General features: G+C 40.9%; 1 protein-coding gene across 1 annotated transcript in view; it reads left to right on the top strand.

Annotated features, from left to right (window-relative positions):
* Positions 1 to 20,133, top strand: part of LOC126235999 (mucin-17-like) — a 351,820-nt gene that overhangs the window by 181,721 nt on the left and 149,966 nt on the right. The window contains exon 3 of the mRNA XM_049945007.1: positions 3,874 to 4,458. Within this exon, the coding sequence (XP_049800964.1) occupies positions 3,874 to 4,458 (585 nt within the window). The remainder of the gene's footprint in view (positions 1 to 3,873; positions 4,459 to 20,133) is intronic.

Below are 20,133 nucleotides of genomic sequence, written 5' to 3'. Positions count from 1 at the left end.
CCAAGGCCTGTTCGGAGTTTGTTCCGTTCAGAATGCTCACAGAATACTAATAAATGCAGTTAACACACTTTATTACTGAAAAAGTATGTGCAACAGGAACATGTGTGCACGCTACAATTGTTCATAGTGAAATGAGTGGGCTAGTGTGGCAAAGATGCTTAGTTATGTAATATTTTATGTCATAAATAGTGAAGTCCCCACGTACCCAATACCATGTTACAACAAAAAAGGTTATGTACACATGGTAATTGTATTGTACTTCTACATACATCTTTGTGAAATTCACACTAAAAACGAATAAAACATTGACAATAAGTGGAAATTTAATGTAGGCATTGTCAGTGAGATAATATCTTATAGAACTGAACTACGAAAGAACAATATAGAATTATAATAATAAGTAAGCAGGCACACACCCATTCGCACATTGTGAATCATGCGCAACTCAAGAACATCCTGAAGAGGCCTGTTTCGAGAACTAGATATACTAACTACTGCTTCGCAATATATTTACTCCTTAATGAAGTTTTTCATTAAAAATTATCACTTTTTCAAACCAACAGCTCAGTTCATGGAATCAGTATTAGAAATAAGAATAATCTTCACAAGGATTTAAAGTCACTTACTCTTGTACAAAAATATGTGCATTATTCAGGAACACAAAGTTTCAGTAACTTGCCAGCAGCCATAAGTAGCTTAACAACCAATGAAATTCGGTTTAAGAGAAGCCTAAAGGATTTTTTGGTGGCCAACTCCATTGATGAATTTCCCAGTAGAACCAGTTGATTTGTTTTTTTTGTGTGTGTGTGTGTGTGTGTGTGTGTGTGTGTGTGTGTGTGTGTGTGTGTGTGTGTGTGTCAAAAGTACAATCTAACTTCTGCAGTAATGTGTTCATTGGTTCATGTTCTATTATATGTTTACCACATTATAAATAAAGGAACATATTTATTAAATTTTAAATTCAGTGCATTAGTGCACTCTTAGTAAATGATTGTTGTAAAATGATCCTTCATATAATGCTCATAAAAAAGACGATCATTCCGCATGGGACCTGTGGAAGGTACATTAGCTTATTTGTTTTGGTTGAAAATATTTGTCATGTATTATTGATTTTCTGGGTTCTACATCCTGGAGGACCAACTCACTGTAGATCAATTGGAATGAAAGTAAATCTGATCTGAAACAACTTTGGGATTAACATAGATGATACTGTGTAGTTAGTATAAGACTTCAGAAATTTTATTAAAGATTTTCAAAGAACTTTAGTGCCAAATACAGTTACTGTATCAAATTTATCTTCCTGTTTCAAGTAATGACTACTGTGGTTTTATGATCGTAGATTGTAGGTAACATGATCTACAAAAAAAGGGGGGAAGTTTCATTGAACAGACTTTCAGTGAATTGATATAAAAAAAATTCGAAAAGAGTAATTGAGAAGCTACAGTTAACACAATGTTCTTTAACTTAGCTGATATATGTATTACAGTAGACATTATGAATTTAGTGGCATATTGTCTTTTTCTAACATTCTTCCTCAGCATCTCAGTGGTGCTTTCTTGTTAAATAATCCATTGTGATAGATTTATTATGCTGACGTGTTGCTAGATTGCCATTATGTATGTGTTGAGTCATGTACTTTCTCAAAGCACTGCAAGTGTACGCAGCTGTATTTATGCATACTGCAACCCTCACTTTCCACTACACACTACTACTGCTCATCTCTTGTATCAACAAATAACCTCAAATAACCAGTGCAGTTTTCTTTGAGACATTAACAGAATTGTTTATATGTATATTTTGTTTCATACTATACATTCTGTTATTTGCATGTTATTTTAGCCTTTAAGAAAATATATCATTAAAGTAATAAATTTACAACATTGCACAGAAAATAATATAAAAGCCTCCACACAAGTAGTTCCCTTGACCACTACCTGATGGCACTACATTTACACAATATTTGTGTATACGTTGAGATACTTAAAAACTGAATTATTTAGCAAGAAAGAAAATTATGTTGTGCCTTCATCTCTTCAATGTGCATATGGTTAATGTGTGTTCATGTCTTGAATGTACTACATCATTACAACTCACAGAGGAAGTCTTTTGTGGCACTCTTCCTCTGTGTTGTTCATCTGTCTGGAATGCTTATTGGCTGAGATTGATGACGTAGACTGAGAAGTATCAAGAAAGAGCTGTGGATGTGTTGTCACCAATCATTTAATCAGTGCTAGTGTGTCACAGAGGTGCTTATTCAATGTAAATGACACAGCATTGTGTGTCATTGAGAGACTACTTTAAAAATCTGCTTTGTTTCAAGAAGGATAGAGCTATATTACACACCCCCCCCCCCCCCCACACACACACACCTTACAAAATTACCATGATATTAAATATTAGAGAAATGAGTTCGAAATTCCCAGAAGCTTACCAGCAATAATTCTGTCTATGCACAATTTGTAAATGGAATTAGAGAGGACCTATTGTGCTAAGGTTGTTTGCAGAATAAAACTGAAGCTGTAGACTTAGAAGTGTGTATATGCATGTAGAGTAATTTGTCACTTCATTATAAGAATCCCCTGACATCTAATATTTGCATACCTTTCCTAGTTTTTTATGCATCCCAACTACGCTATCTGATCGAAGGTATCTGGACACACCTAAGGCAGGTGAAATTTACAGCTAGATATCACAAGAGGCTAATATGTCAGTATAAAAGGAGGCAGGGATTATTGTTTTGTCAGTAAAGGTGCAGTAACAGCAGAATGGGTTGATACAAAGAGCTCAGTGATTTCAAACATGGGATAGCCATTTGAGTAAAAAGTCCATCAGGAACATTGCAACCCTGCTGTCCAAGTAGACTGTTTGTGATATGATCGTGAAGTGGAAACACCAAGTAACAATCACAGCTAAACCAAGACCTGTCAGACCTCGTGTGATGACAGACAAGGACTGATGAGCATTGCAAAGGGTGATTGTAAAAAATTACCTGAAATCAGCACAAGAAATCACTCTTGAGTTCCAAAGTACTTCCAGTAGTCGAGCTAGCACAATGTGTACTAAGTTGATAAGAATGGGGTATAATAATTCAGCAGCTGTTCATAAGCCACTTATTTCTGTAGCCACTGCTAAGCAAAGCTTGAAGCGATGTTTACAGTGATACCACCGGACGTTAAATGACTGGAAATGAGTGATTTGGAGTGACGAATCACACTATACCACGTGGCAATCTGATGGAATGGTTTAGGTTTTGCCAATGTCTGGAGAACATTATATGCCATTACGTGTAGTGCCAACAGTGAAGTATGGAGGAGGTGACGTTACAATACAGGGTTGTTTTTTGTAGATAGTGTGTGATTCCTTTATTGTTTCTAAGAAAACACTACATGCGAAAAGGTAGGAACACATTTTATAGCATTTTGTACTGTGCACAATAAAGGAATAGTTGGAGATGATGATTGATTTTATCAGCATGACTGTGCACCCTGTCATAAAGTAGCATCTGTGAGGCAGTGGTTTTTGGAAAATATCATTCCTGAAATGAACTGACCTACCTGAAGTCCTGACCTGAGGTCAATGGCATATCTTTAGGATGAGTTAGAACATCAACTTTGTTCTCAACTGCAGGGTCACTACCTTCTGTGGTTTCGGCTCTTGAGAAGGAATAGGCTGCCATTCCTCTACAGATATTCAGGCACCTCAATGAAGGCTTCCCTAACAGAATCAATCCACCATTAAATGCGAGTGATAAGAACACCCCATATAAATGTTTACTAATAAGTGTCCACATACTTTTCACCAGATAGTGTACTTTACCAAACAATTTTTTGAGAATATATATTTGGATATTTGACATAGTCTTTTGTCTTTCAGCAGCTGAGCGGCAGTGGATATCAGGCCACCAACATGCCCCCCATGCGTAGTGTGGCCATTGGCACTGAGGATGAATATTTCCTTTCGGCAAGAAGAATGAGGGATGGCCAAGAAAGCAGTGGTAATGCAGAACCTATGGTAGCCAGATTGCGTGTGCGGACACCACATGACATTAGTGATATGAGTAGTACAGGAGTTTCCCCAGTGGTTCAGGTGCCTCGACAACAGTCAGACCCCTTTAATGGACATACAACTGAAGTGCCACCACTGCCACACAGATCAGACAGTGTTCAGGGTATTGACAGTATTCATGCAATTGGAGCTACAGAACAGTCACCATTGAGGAGTACAGTACTGCGTTTGCCTGCAAGTGGTACTGCAGTTCAACAAGAGGAGTCAGGGAGGAGTGCCTCAAGACAGTCGGAACCTGTGGCTCACACAGCATCCCCAGGAGAGGCCTGTGTAACACAAGACTCCACATCAGATTGTGCCCCAGCGGAAGACACAGATGTAGTGTGCCTTTCAGTCAAGTCTCCACTGATTGTGGTGCAAAGTGGTCCCTCAACATCCCGGCCATCATGTGAGGTAAGTATAGTGTTGACTCACTGCTGCATCAACTCTTATGCAGCAGGATATTGGAAATCTTACGCTTAATGTGTACCTTCCCACAAACCCATTGAACATCAAGAGCCATACTGACGTAAGTTGTTATTGCTGCAAAAGAATGAAGAAGAATGCATCTGACAATATATAACTACTGTGAAGAATTAAACAACTCACCTGCTTAAGATCGTGAACAAGTTGAGTCCCACGAGATTACTGCACATTTTCATGAGTGCAACACTAGCAACCTAACACCTGTGTTCTTGCTGTTGTGTTGTGGCCTTCAGTCCAGAGACTGGTTTGATGCAGCTTTCCATGCTACTCTATCCAGTGCAAGCTTCTTCATCTCCCAGTACCTACTGCAACCTACATCATTCTGAATCTGCTTAGTGCATTCATCTCTTGCTCCCTCTACGATTTTTACCCTCCACGGTGCCCTCCAATTCTAAATTGGTGATCCCTTGATGCCTCAGAACATGTCCTACCAACTGATCCATCCAATTTTCATCCAGAGCTTTTATGTGAGTTCACTCATTTGCTCGGAATGGGAGACCAACAAGTGTCTGCCACCTTTGGCCAGTTGGCAATGACAGAATCGAGGCGCACACCCTGCAGTCCTTACCAAAGGATTTTACAGAAACTATTTGGTAAAAAAATCATTTTTGCTTTACCTGTAGCTTTATGTGTCAGGTTCGTGATGATGTGCCCATCATTTTGTTAAAGGTCATAGTTATTGTGATATTTACATGGAAGTAAGGCACTGCGTGAAATTCAAAAAAGTTTTCAATGCAAAATAGGGGTCACTATGATTTGGCACATGTTACATAATATGTTGCTATGTATGAAATTTAGCTAACATATTGAAATTTTCTTTAGACATGGGTGGAGGTCTCTATCTGTCACCAATCTTGCGAAAACTGGTCTGACGTAACACACTCCTGTGATTGCGCTGCGCCAGCGATAAAGCCAAGATGACATACCCACATCATTCCACATATTTTATAAATGGTTTGAGATATCAGTTAGAGGTTTTGGCGAATGATAGCATGCAAAGAGGGGAGTATTTTACCATATGGTTACTACCCAAATTTCATTACCTAAGTGTTTTGCTACTAACTACAGAATTTTTCAATGAAAGAATGTAATTGTTAAGGGCCATCGAAAGCTGGTGGAATGAGAGATGCTATGGGTTTTGGAACAACACTATGAAGAACTACACAACTTTTACTCAAAATTCACCACTCATGATGCTTCTTAGAAAGTTAAGAATGGTTAACAACTCAGGCAAAAATAAATTGCTACACTCGACCTTGGGTGAGGGGTCAACCTCAGTGCAGGCAGTACCTGAGGCAGCCACTCAAAATGGTATTTATCAGATGAAAGGGAGTAACAGTGCCACCACATACGATAATATCAACATGGAACTAACAAAATGTTTTATCAAATTACAAAGTGCTTGGGTTGAATAAATGATGTAAACAGAAGCTATCAAGGGATTAGCTGCGGTCCAGTTTACACTGTTTTTTCATTACAGTGTGTATCTTATGTTTGTGATGCCATTCTGAATGCACTGTCATGTATGTGAAATGGTCCCAGACATAGCAACATGGGATAAGACATCTGTTCAAAAAATTCCAGAACTTTGTCCATAAAATTTTTCTACCCATTCCTTGTACTTATTGTGCATGGTCTCCTTCGAAATACTCTCCTCCTCAATTGATACACTGTTCCCAATGCTGATTCCTCCTCCGGAAGCAGTGTACCCTATTCCCAATGCAGATTCCTCTTCCGGAAGCAGTCTAGGTACACCTCTTGCTGGATCGTGCGAAGCGCCGCCTATGAATTTTCTTTTATCTTGCCTATCGTTGTAAAGCTTTGTCCTTTCGGTGAGGTGTTCAACTTTGGAAATTAAAAAGAAGTCCGCAGGGGCCAGGTCTGGAGAGTACAGAGGATGAGGCAGCACAGTGATTTCCATTTTTTGTGCAATAATCAAGCACCAACAGCAATGACTGTACGGTTGCATTATTGTAATGCAAGAGCGATGAATTGTCTCGCCACATTTCTGGCCATTTCCTTCTCACATTTTCCTGCAGGTATCACAACACGTCTCGATAGTACCATCAATTAATAGTTTGTCCCTGTGGTACGAATTCAAGATGAACTAATCCTTTAAAGCAAAAACAAAAAAGTATCAATATGGTTTTGACATTTGACTTGACCTGACAAGCCATTTTTGGTCTTGGAGAGCCTTTCCCAATCCATTGTGAAGATTAAACCTTGCATAACTATAGACCCATGTCTCATCACCAGTTACAATTCTCTTAAGGAACATCTCATTATCATTTGCACGATCCAAAAGCTCGTCACAGATTGAGCTGTGGGACAAACTTGGGAGCAACATGATGCGTTCCAAAATGCTGTGTTAGAATTTTATGACATGATTCAGGTGAAAAGTTACATTTTTCTGCAACACTTTGGACAGTCAGTGTTCGATTGTCATACACAGTTTCGTTGACGTGTCGATGAGCATCCTCGGTAGATGTCAAAGGGCATCCTGAACGAGTCGTCTTTAACTTCCATCCAACCATTTTAAACCGTTCGAACCATTCATAACACAAGTATGGCTAAAGCACTTATTGCCGTTGGCTTATGGCATCATTTGGTGTGTCTCTGTAAAGTTTTTCTTGTGTTCCACACAAAATTTAATGCAGATACGTTTCTCCTCTAACTCTGCCATCTCGGAATTCGCAATCTGTGAAACATTGTTCTACCCATTACAGCAGTGAACATTAACTTAACAGACATACAACAGTGGAACTTCTATCAGTTACACATTAAACACCAACATGTGCACAGATGCCATCCACATTTTGCTCCAACGCACCATTGGTGCGAAAAGATGAATGTTGCAGAATTTTTTAAACAGACCTTGTAAAATAATCCATCTTTTCTGAGGTTTTCTTGGTGTTGCTTAGTAACCAATGACCATGACTAGCCTTATATGTGCTGTATTGAAGCCGAGCTACTCCTATATAGATTAGGATGTATACACATATGTTGAACTACGCAATGATGTTGCATCAGGAGATGACTGCAGACATTTGCATTCAGTACAGGCTACAAGTACCACAAAAAGACAGGTCAGGGTGCAACATTTGGGTCCACACAGGCAGCTGTACTAGATAACATACCCGCTTTCTACATATGTGAGAAAGACAACTAACACGTCACAAATTGTAGGTCAAGAATCTTACTCCAACATATATTTCAAATGGTTCATGGGACCTCATATAGATAAGAAACAAGATATACAATACATATTATCGGCTTCTATTAATGAAAGACACAATCTCTTCAGGTTCCAGAGGAAGTATCTAATCAGTTACAATTTCTAGTCTAAATACGTTGTCAGCAAATTACAGCAATACATATTCCAACAAGCACACTTTGTTTGTTACACCTGATGGGAATACTGAAATCTGCTATTTGATTGTATTGAGAGAGACAGACACACACAGAGAGAGAGAGAGAGAGAGAGGGGGGGGGGGGGGGGGGGTGCAGGACGCCACTTGTGACCTGTGGTTAAATGCAGGGGAGGATTTGAAATTCAAGAAGCACACTTATGCTTTACCCTTTGTGGTGAATCAATGTTTTCAGCTGTGGCTTGTGGAACATTCCCAAACTGTAGAGCAGATTCTGGACATGTGCAGTACAGATACACATTGAGGTATACAGACTGTGTGAGCAGTGGTTGCTGATAACATCATTCAGGGACGAAATCTGGTAATATTTTGCACCTGCTGTGTCATCAGGGACCATTGGGAAATGTTTTATTGCGGCAGGAATAAGAATGTGTGCAAATATGCCCAGTCTACCACTGACACCAGGACACTGCCAATCATGGCTACTCTGGCATCCTGAAAGTGTTGACTGGAGAGTAGAAAGGCACCAAGAGTAAGTTCTGTGTATATGTGATTAATTTGTATACACGTGTATGGCATAGGCCTGATGAGCTGCCTATTCTGTTGCGCATTCGCCCATGACACCTGTCCCATCCTAGGCTTCATGGTGGGGGAGGGGTCAGTGACATCAGTTACAACATGGGGCTACATTTGGTGTTTCTACATGGTAAAGTAACCAGTGCCTGCTACTTTGCACAGGCTCTTATGGTCATGCTACTGCAGTTTCTTCAACATAAAGGCAATGTGCTTTTTCCCCAGGTCAGTGCATATGGCTGCTGTGAAGCATGGCGTTGTACAATTTCCTTGGCTGGTGAGATCACCAGACCTTTCACCATTTTGACACTTGTGGAACATGATGAAGTGGGAACTTATTCATTATCCAGAATCTGAAAGAAACATTGCAGAATTGCAATAAAAGGTGCAAGATGCTTTGGACAGTATATTGCTGGATGCCATTCAGCACCTTTATGATCATCTGAATTCGAGAGTAGTACATACCTGCTTTGTTGATGGGAGGGGGGGGGGACTGTGTATTTGTTTATTGATCTGATATGAAATGGAACAAGCATGTGAGGATTGTGTAAGGGAAAGTGAATGGTCATCTTCGGTTTCTCAGGAAAATTCTGGGAAAGTGTGGTTCATCTGTAACGGAGACTGCATATAGGACATTAGTGTGACGTATTCTTGAGTAGTGTAAGTGTTTGGGATCTGTACAAGGGTGGATTAAAGGAAGACATCAAAGCAATTCAGAAGTGGCCTGCTAAATTCGTTGCTGCTGGGTATGAGCAACACACACGTTTTGGACATGCTTCAGGAAATCAAATGTAAATCCCTCAAGGGAAGGTGACATTTATTTCAAAGAACACTATTGGGAAAATTTAGAGAATTACTATTTGAAGCTGGCTGCAGAATGATTCTGCTGTCTCCAGCATACATTGCGCATAAGGACGAGGTAGATAAGATATAAGAAATTGGGGCTTATATGGGGGCATGTAGATTTTCATTTTTCCCTTGCTGCATTTGCGGGTGGAACACAGAAGGAAATGACTAGTAGTGGTATTGGGTACCCTGCACCGCTTGTCGTACAGTGTATTGCAGAGAATCTATGTAGATGTAAACTGTTTGGACACCCTTTATGATGCACATGTGTTTCACTTGATCTGAATTTATCATATACTCTTACAATTAGAAACTACCTGTTGCCTCGCTTGTCAGTAGAATGATCTTATTCGTGAAGATTTTACAATTTTTTCAGCAGAGTATGTTCTCCAAGAAAATTAAAAAACTGGGAGATGCACATGTGTTCTCCTGGGGGAAGACTTGTGCCATGGCTCAGGAGCCAAAGGCTGTAAAATTCACCACAAAAAATTGAGTGTAATTGGTGGTAGCTATAAACATAAGCAGTAACCTGTCTCTGTCGTGGCCAGCCATGGCAGAGCCATCAGACGTGCGAACTTATATACACTAGACATACATCAAACATATTAGAGAGTGAAACACATTTATACTTATTTGCAAGTCGAATCACAATACTCAAAAACATCACAAATACATATGATGAAAAAAAAAGTATGACAGTAATGGTTCACAGCATTTGAATATGAAACCTATTAATATTCAGGATACTGAACACAGTGCCTCTAAAGTAGCTGTAATCAGTTGCTAAACTTCTTAGACACACATACCTCGGTGGACCAGGTAGGTGCGGAGGTATTATGTACTGCCACTCCGCTCTTGCAATTGGTTCAGGCATTTTAGTCACTGCTAGCTCCCATTCACTACAGAGGCATATTATTCCAGCCAAGATGCTTCACACATTAGCTTTTAGATGTAACCTTTGTTTTTAAGCAGCGTTATATATTTCACAGAAATGTAGGTTGCTATGATGTGGTACAAATTGAACTGTGTTGATGAAATGAAAATGCACGCTTTATATAGGTATAAGTGCATGCTGCGTGGTCTAGCATTGTCATATAAATGTAGTTGTTCAGTATTTTTTAAAACTTTACAAATGATATCAAAAAACCAATTCTCCTTCTGTGTGTGTGAAAATGGGCCATGGACGGTTTCTACACATGCTGTCATGTAAATATCACACGACGATTTTTCTAATGAGACAACTAAATGGGTAGGATGCAGCAAAGCAATTCAGAGGTATCTGGAGATTCTTTAGCAAACCATTAATGGGAAAGTTTATAGAAACTACATTTGTGACAGACTGCACAACATATACCTAGCATAAGGACCTTGAGGGCAGGAGAAATCGGGGATCATATTTAAGCACATAGTTGGTTGCCCATCATTAAAGTATCATTACTTGATCACAAGGTATGTTTATTAAGAGATTACATGACAATTATGTAAAACTTTCAAAATTGTTTAACGAGCAAACAGGATCCTAACTTCATCTCTTTGTTCAGACATGATAGTGGAGGAATGTAGTAGTTTGACTCCACCGATGATGCCTAGAGAAATGTGTACATAGTTTACAACTATACCAGATATAACAGAAGATTGTTTTAGGATTTTGGTGCAGCTCTTCACAGTAGCCCATTTGCTGCAGTTAATTCCCAATAGTTCATCTACACACGACATTACATCTACACATGACAGTAATATCTTACATCCAGTAGCTCACAGTTAACATAACGGGTAGTGTGAGTGTCATGATTGCATGTGTTAGGCCATCATTACAGTGAACTACATACACTCTCACCTCGATGTAGCATGACTCAACCCTCGTGCCACAGACACTCATTCTGCTGGAAGACAAAACACAGTTCGTTACACTGGACTACCAATGTCCCACTTCTCAAATGCACATAAACAACTGATATGAATATCAAACGATTAGAAAGGTTTCCTAAATAATTTCTTATTAATTATATAGATGCTTGTGCAGGAAAATGTTCTGTAATAGTTCTTAAAGATGTGTAGTTGATATGGCAGAGTTGGTAGAGTACTTACAGTTCTTGTAATAGTGCATTCATTTCATAATGTCATACAGTATAGTATATGGTGCATTCAGTAAGGTAGTAGAAGTAGATTCATATTATGTATCCAAACAGGTTCCCAGCTAGATACAAGTAGTAGTAGTAGTAGTAGTAGTAGTAGTAGTAAAGTCATGCCATACTGCATCTGGCACCATATATGCATACTTTGTGATAGATGACAGTATTATTCTTTAATTAATACTCATTTTGCTTTAGGTATGCCTTGGTGTGATGGGAATTTGTTACTGATATAGACGAAATATAAATTCTAATCATCCTTCCTATAAATGGAAAGTGATCCATAGTCCAGGCTAGCATGTTATTTTAAGTGATTTTTAGTTGAGTGCTCACCTAGATTGTGTTTTACTTTATACATAAGGTGTCTAACATTTACAGCGGATTTCTAAATCGTGGCTAGAGGAATCTGGAGGTGTGAGTGATGTAAAACGAGTTTCTAATGGATTTGTGGGATAGTGGGACTTCTGCAAGCAAGATTACATGTTTCCATAGGGTTTCTAAATCACTTTCTGATGAATGCTGGTATGATTCCTCCAACTGGCATAATTTCTCCAACAAGGGTGCATATGCAGAAGGTGTACATTTATGTGTGGTATAGACATGTGATGGTGGTTCCATAGGATTTCTGGCTCATTTCCAATTAATGCAAATGTGTCTCCTTCCACAAAGTAGACTTTTGCTGACAAAGGTTGTCAGTGGTTATGATAGTGAGGATTGGCTGTTACAACCTACACCAACTCCAGATGACCGATTCTTCCAGATTACTAAGGATATTTTTACACAACTACCATAAATTGTGGGTACAGAGCTAATGTCCACTAAAGTTATGGATTTGTTCAGATAAAACAAATTTGGTGACTATGATATCAATGTGTTTCCCCTCAAGAAGATGCAAGACCATTTGACCCTTATACTACATGCAGTTATATAGGAGCTTGTGCAGAAAGCCTTTCGCTGATCCCAATAGCAAGAGTGAGGACATGTGATGGGAAATGATCACCCATGTAGCCTTTGGGGGGGGGGGGGGAGAGTGGTGGCAGGATTTCTAAAAGTCTGCTAGACTGAAGGGCATTGAAATATAATCAACTGTAGTGAGAAACTGAAATGTTTCCAATAATCTTTAAACTTAGAGTTGTTCAAAGCTGTGAAGAATTTACTGTCATGGAGGGTACTATGAAGTATTTGTGACAAATTTCAGACCTTGAGTATTTTATAGTGTTGGGAAAGTTGAGAAATGTGTGTACTGCACAGTGGAGTACTATATAACACTCCACCCCACACACTTACATGGTACATCAAAACTGTAACAAATCGCCCTGAAACAGTTACAGAGTAGACATATATATTGCTATGCTTTACTTGACGAAGTCTCATGTCACAATAACCTTCCGACGTCACGTGCAGTTCCTCATTTTTTATTTTCATTGTGAAGGCAGTGTGAGACATTACAGAAAGACGACACACACATAAATACCACCAAAAACATATATAAGCAGATTGGTGAATGCCCACATTTTCTTCCATGATGAAGATTGCTGATTAATATGCAACAAATTTCATGACATCACAGTTTACTAAGGACCCTAACGTTAAAAAAAGTCCAGTGAGTTTTTGTTGAAATCTCCATGAAATATCACCAAGAAGCAGCCATTTCTGCTGAAAAAAGAAGAGTCGAAACCAAGTCTTTTTGGAAAAAGCATTTAAACCAACTACTCAATCATTTCAGGGTGTGATTCAAGGAGGATAGCTATTCAGAAAGATGATGATGATGATGATGATGATGATGATGATGATGATGATGATGATGGTATCATTGAAATGCATGAAACCAAATGGGGAAAAAAACCATACACATCAGGCATGCAGTGTATAAGTTTTAACCAAGCACATGATAAAAAGACAGGGATAGAGAACTTGAAAGAATGCCAGATTTACTGAATCCATTATTCTTAAATGCTATTGAATTCAATAAGCATTGATCAAAAGACATAGAAATCTATTGTAAAATGTTATTTATGACAGGTTACTGTTCTAGGGGACTAATGACCACAGATGTTAAGGCCCATAGTGCTCAGATCCATTTTTGAACTACAGTGAAATACTTGGACAATTACTAACTACGCACAATATTGACCACCACTCTGCATACATCTCACTGGAATGAAATCATTTCAGAGCTTTGAGAAAGACATGTTATTGACTAATTAAGGAGACAGTTGTTAAAGAGCGTAACAAAAAATACACAGGACATCCCAGTGTAAGCATGTTATAATATGAGGTCTAGATTACTTGCAGCATGTGTATTCACTAGCTATGAGCAGTATTCTTTGGAGAATAAAGGTTCCAAATATATTGTAATGATCATTTTGAAAATCCATGTGATCAGAGATTTTAGCCACCATAAGATTGTCCCCAATCAGTTCTGTAATAAACATAAGCACATGTAAATTATCGTGCTAATGAATGTGATGTTTTAAATATAATTTATGCTACTAGTCTCTCTAACAAGAATGTCAGGGTTCACCTTGGCTTCATCCCAAATGTCTAGAGGTATTAAACACTTTAGGGCGGGACATTTTGATACATCGAACCATCACAGAGTCAAAGTTGTCCCATGAGACAAGTAACCACAAACTGCCTGCACTCACTCGAGAATAGGTCGGCTGAAGTATGGTCAGATGAACCATACGACTTGCACGTGGACTGAGGGCTACAACCCCCTCTGGTAGTAGCACCCTTATGTATTGGGATGCGGTACGAGGTGTACCTGTGTGGTGTGGTATTCTGAACAACATACCCAGACTATCTGGTGTGTGGTGCATACATTAGATGCAGTGTCCACTCTATGTACTGCATTGCGTTGTATTTGAATGCCATATCTGACAAAATTCAACGCCCGATCTACACTTGTGCATCCAGATGTAATATCTGTCATGGTGCAGAATGGTGTGACAGTTTTCAGGGGCAGCGCTCATCCCACAGACAACTAGTGTGGTTCATCTGTCTTTCACTTGTCCATATTTTGATTTTTGAGCTGAATTGTTCTTTCAGGAAGAGCAGGCACTTTTTGTCGCTTGTGTCATAGGACAACTTTAACTCTGAAACTTCCTGGCAGATTAAAATTGTGTGCCGGACCGAGACTCGAACTCGGGACCTTTGCCTTTCGCAGGCAAGTGCTCTACCAACTGAGCTACCCAAGCACGACTCATGCCCCGTCCTCACAGCTTTAGTTCTGCCAGTACCTCGTCTCCTACCTTCCAAACGCTGTGAGGACGGGGCGTGAGTCGTGCTTGTGTAGCTCAGTTGGTAGAGCACTTGCCCGCAAAAGGCAAAGGTCCCGAGTTCGAGTCTCGGTCCGGCACACAGTTTTAATCTGCCAGGAAGTTTCATATCAGCGCACACTCCGCTGCAGAGTGAAAATCTCATTCTGGAAACTGTAACTCTGTTGTAGTTTTATTACAGTTTGAGGACAAATTGTTACAGTTTTTCTGTAACATATGGATGTATGGTGTAAAGTGTTACGTAATCACCACTGTGCAGCACACAGATTTCTCAATTTCGCCGCCTTATTCGTGCTTCATATAAAATATTCAATGTCCAAACTTTGTCAGAAATACACGGTGCGGCAGAACCGACTGAGGGTTTCTGTCGATTACCGCTGGGGCTGTGGTCTGAGTAGGCAGTTGCACATGGTCTGCCTTTATTCAGTCGTTGACCCCATTTAAGTAGCCAACATGGTGTGGACCTGTGCACATCGTAGTTTTGCTGTTCACACTTACTATGAAAACAACGGATCTGTGATCGCTACACAACGAGCTTTTCGGCGACAGTTCAACATACCAAGCAACAGTGACGTTCCTAATGCAAACACAATTCGCTCTTGGGTTCAGCAGTTGGAGGAAACTGGTAGCATACTAAGAATAGATACACACGGCCGACACAGATCCATCATAACGCCAGAAAATGTGCAGTGGATGAGAACGGCAGTTCAACAATCGCCGCAACGTTCTGCTCGACGACATACTGTTGCATTGGGGATTTCAGACCGCAGTTTCAGAAGGATTCTGCACTGCGATTTGAAGTTCCATCCTTTCAAAGTAATGATTGCTCAAGGATTACGCCCAGCAGACTACACCAACCGCCAAAGTCTGTGTGCGCAAATGCTTGCTCAGATCCCTCCGAATTCAGCGTTCTTCAGTAGTGACGAGGCACATTTTCATCTTAGTGGGCGCGTGAATGAGCAAAATTTTCGCTGCTGGGCTGAAAATAACACACGAATTTTTTTATGAAAGACCGCAACATTCTCCTAAAGTGACAGTGTGGTGTGCAATATCACAATTTGGCGTGGCGCTTACTTTTTCTAGGAGGAAGGAGTGACTGTGAGACTGAATTCCAAACGTTATGTTTCAATATTGCAAAATTTTCTGCAACCCAGAATGGACGAAATTATTGAAGAACATGGAGTGGGGGAACTTGTGGTTCCTACAGGATGGAGCTACTGCTCACACAGCTCGGATTTAATTTAATGTTTTGAGAGAAATATTTCTGGGACACCTCGGCTCTTTGATGGGTGATGTCGGGTGGCCTGCAAGGTCACCAGATTTGAGCATTTGTGACTACTTTTCTTTGGGGACATCTCAAGGAAAGGGTTTTCAAAATCCGCCCTCACACCCTACCAGAGTTAAAAGAGAGGATTATTGACGAAGTGAATGCCATACCCCGCGATATGTGTGCAAAAAGATTCTCTAAACTTCAGGTATTGTCTACAACAATGTATTGATGCTAACTGCCGCATCTTGAGGACATTATTTTCAAAACTAAATGAATGTAAAATGGTATAATGTATTAATTTAGAAAATAAAAACATTTTTCCTTTGTACATCCAGATTTACTTTGCTCCTTTAAAACTGCTTAGTCAGTTCTGCTGCACCCTGTTTTTCAGAACAGTCTTCATAAAACCAAACTACTCACAACCTTGAAAACTCTTTAAGTTCGACAGTTATTAGGAATATATCTGGAGAAATGCATGATACACACCGTGGTATCTTACAATAGATTTATTCACAACCAGCTTGTCGTAGACCATCTTTACAGTGGAAGAATATCTATTGTGACAACTTCACGTCATACATGCTATTAAACCAGAAAACTGTACCCCATTGCTGACATGAAAACGTCATAAAATGATACTTAATGCCATAAGTAAGCAGAAAACGTTGAAAACATTTAACAGCTGTAAGGCACAGCACCAATGTTCAGACACAACCTGATTGTATATTGTGTTGACAGTCACCTGAAGAAAAAAAAAGGGAAAAAAATCAGAAATATTTCAAAGCTGACTGTAGTCACACACATTTCAATGTCCTACACCTAGCAGGTTGTAGAAGTGGTTAAATTGCTCTGGGGCTCACCCTGTCTAGAGTCAGGACTGTAGCGTGTATCTGGAAGAACAGAACATACACAAGAGCTTAAGACTACAAAGTACATTCCATATAATGAGGCCAAGATGTATAAAGCCATGCTGCCTCCAATGATGGCTACCTTCTTTGTTTCAATTGCTAGACAGCCATTACAGAAACCCAATGCTGTTACACAAAGGAGGTTGCTAGTATCAGCACTAAAACCTGCGTTTGTCCACACACTTATGCTGCTGCAGTTATTTCAAAGCTGTCCCCCCCCCCCCCCCAGAACTTCAGTAAAGCCATGTTTGCCGACGTTGTGGAGTTCCATTCTCCTCCTAAGGTTCAGTCTGGAAATCCATCCAGTGCAGTCACAAGCACAGCTGTGGTTGCGGCTCCAAAGTCCACCCAAGGCAAGACGATCACTTCAGATGGAGTTGGTAAGTAAATAGTACGATGATATCGAAGTCGTCATCCAGTGACATCTCTCTCGATTCATCTTTAGATACGATGGACCTCAGTGTCATACTGGGACAATCATCTGTCTCCAAGACTGAGCCAGCACCCACTGTGGGCTCCACTCCATGGCAGAAAGTTGGGATGAAAGTGCTGCTACCCCAAAGGTAGATTGCTCCAGTCTTACAGTGGAACATTAATGAATTCACGATGCATCTGGAGGAACTAAAACTGCTTGCACAGGAACAGCCCTGTGCTTGTGTTCGCAGGAAACACATTTTAAGGTGCCTGATCCTACTATCATAAGTGAATGTACACTCTGTCACAAGGATGATCTGACTGGGGAAAGGGCCAAAGGAGGAGTCGCTGTGTTGGTCAATAACGCTCACCACTCCACTGCTCTCCCCCTAGCTACTGACCTGCAAGTGGTTGCAGTTATATCCGTTAAGAGAATCACAGTTTGTTCACAATGTATACCTCCAGACTATGAGATAGACTCTGAGACTCTAAATGCTCTTACAGAACAACTGCCTGACCATCTGACCATTTCTTCTACTGGGAGACGTCGGTGACTATCAAAGAAGTGTGGTTCGATCTCTACTTGCCCTCAGAGTGAGGTTTTGGAGAGACTCATGACGTCTCATAAGCTATGCATTCACAGCACAGGCACTCTCACTCATTTCAGTGGTGCTGCAGAGTCATTCTAAGCCACCGACCTCTCATTTCGCTGTCCATCTCTTTCAGCCTCTGTTCAATGGGAAGTCAGTGACGAACTTCATTCCAGTGATTACTTCCCATTCTGCATTCACCTACTAGATGGGGGATTGCTTTAACAGGAGCCAACAAAATGGCAGGACTAACTGGACGCTGTTCAGGTAGCTGGCTGTGTTTGAACAACGTGACAGTGTCCAGGAATGGGTGGACCACATTATGTGAGAGATCCATCATGCTGCTGACTTACCCATCCCAAAGTCTTCAGACCATCTTAGGAGGGCGATCTGTACCTTGGTGGACTGATGAGTGTCGTTCAACAGTCTGGGACAGGTGTGTGGCTCTTTAAATGCCGCCAAACAGCAGCCAACCTTACAGCCGACAGCCTTCCAAATTGCAAGAACCAAGGCCGACACATAGTTAACGAAAGCAAGAAAAGTTCATGGCAAGTGTTCCTGGGCTCCATCAACCATTCCACTTGTTGTCCAAAAGTATTGGAAGCCATCAGGATGATTTCTGGTGAACACAGCCGTTTACTAATAGCATAAGTGCTGAACAGACAATGCCTGGAGATATTGCTCAGATGGTCCCAAAACATTTTGAAGCGACCACTGATGCTGCCAGTCAGGATCCATCGTTTTACCACTACTGTGCGACTGCAGGGAGGGACAAGTTGGACCCAAGAGCTCACAATTTTGAATCTTTCAGGTGCCCTCTCTCTATGTTGGAGATGGAATGTGCCCTGTCCTGAGGTTCGTGGTACTGCGTCTGGTCACGATCAAATCTGGTTTTGCGTGCTTCAACATTCACCAGCAGTGTCAAAGGAAATCCTCTTCAAATGTTTTGATCTTATATGACAGACACGTAACTCTCCCAACTCGTAGACAGAGATAATACTGATACCTCTCCTCAAACTAGGCAAGGACCGCACATGTCCCAGTAATTGAGCGTTGCCTTAGCAAGCAGTGTAAGAAGGACCCTGGAGTGTATTGTTAACTGTAGTCTTTTCTGGTTGTTTAAGTCTAGGCAACTCCTTAGCTGTTCACCTCAGGGGCTCAGCATTTGTTTGTTGAGTACGGGCTTGGCGATCCCGGGGTTCCTGAGCTGGGGACTGGTAAGCGCCACCAGTCCTCTGTCACCGTAAGCTCTGGTCATACTTCAACAACAACCGTGCCGTGCAGTGGTGGAACGTTGCCCATTTCGGAAAATGGGGGTCTTCGCTTCACCACCTGGACTGCGAGGAAGGTACCCACCTCAATAGAAAAAACCTCAACCTCAGGGTTTGCTACATGCTGAGGAGGTGAATGGTTGTTGAGGTGAAACAGTCTTTAGCGAGCAACCTCTGGGGCACCTGCCACACCCCAGTTGAATCACACTTGCTCAGGCATGCAGGGCTCTGCCTGGGTTGACGGTTGTTTCCCTAGCGTCTCATGGGATCCTTATGGAACTGTCTCATGAAACTACTACTCCTGACAGGATGTGTGTACTGTCTGGCAACACCTACACCCACTCCTCAAAGAGAGCTCGGTTGGTCAGTCCTCCCGAAAAGAAGTCTCAGAGTAATAGTAACAGGGCATTAGTGTGCCATAACACTTTCATTGTAATCAAGCGAAACGGGGGAAGCTTTAAGAAGATGCCCCCTTTCTATATTAACAAGGCACTGGAAGGTATTGCTGGGTCTCTGAAAAGTGTCAGACGACTACGTAGTGGAACACTGTTGGTTAAAACTGCTAATTCCACCCAAATATCTAAGCTTCTGGGATGTAAGGCCTTAGGTGGCTACCCAGTCGAGGCTGAATTGCATAACACTCTTAACTATAGTAAGGGCGTGGTTACCTGCTCTGATATAATGGAGATGGACCCCGCGGATTGCATGAAGATTGGAAGAATGTGGGCATCATGGAGGTGCAGAATTATATGAGGAGAGTCAATGGCAAAATTGGAAAAATCGGCACCGTTTATTCTAATGTTTACTACTCTCGAATTACCGGAACATATCCTTGCCGGCTATATCTGCCTTAAAGTTCGCCCGTTTGTTCCTAACCCCATGCAATGCTATAAATGTCAAAGATTTGGCCATACCACTATGGGATGTAACGGGAAGGCTATGTGTGGCAG

Source organism: Schistocerca nitens, chromosome 2 (genome assembly GCF_023898315.1).
Source record: "Schistocerca nitens isolate TAMUIC-IGC-003100 chromosome 2, iqSchNite1.1, whole genome shotgun sequence".
Classification (NCBI taxonomy): Eukaryota; Metazoa; Arthropoda; class Insecta; order Orthoptera; family Acrididae; genus Schistocerca; species Schistocerca nitens.
This window is presented reverse-complemented; position numbering and strand designations above follow the sequence as displayed.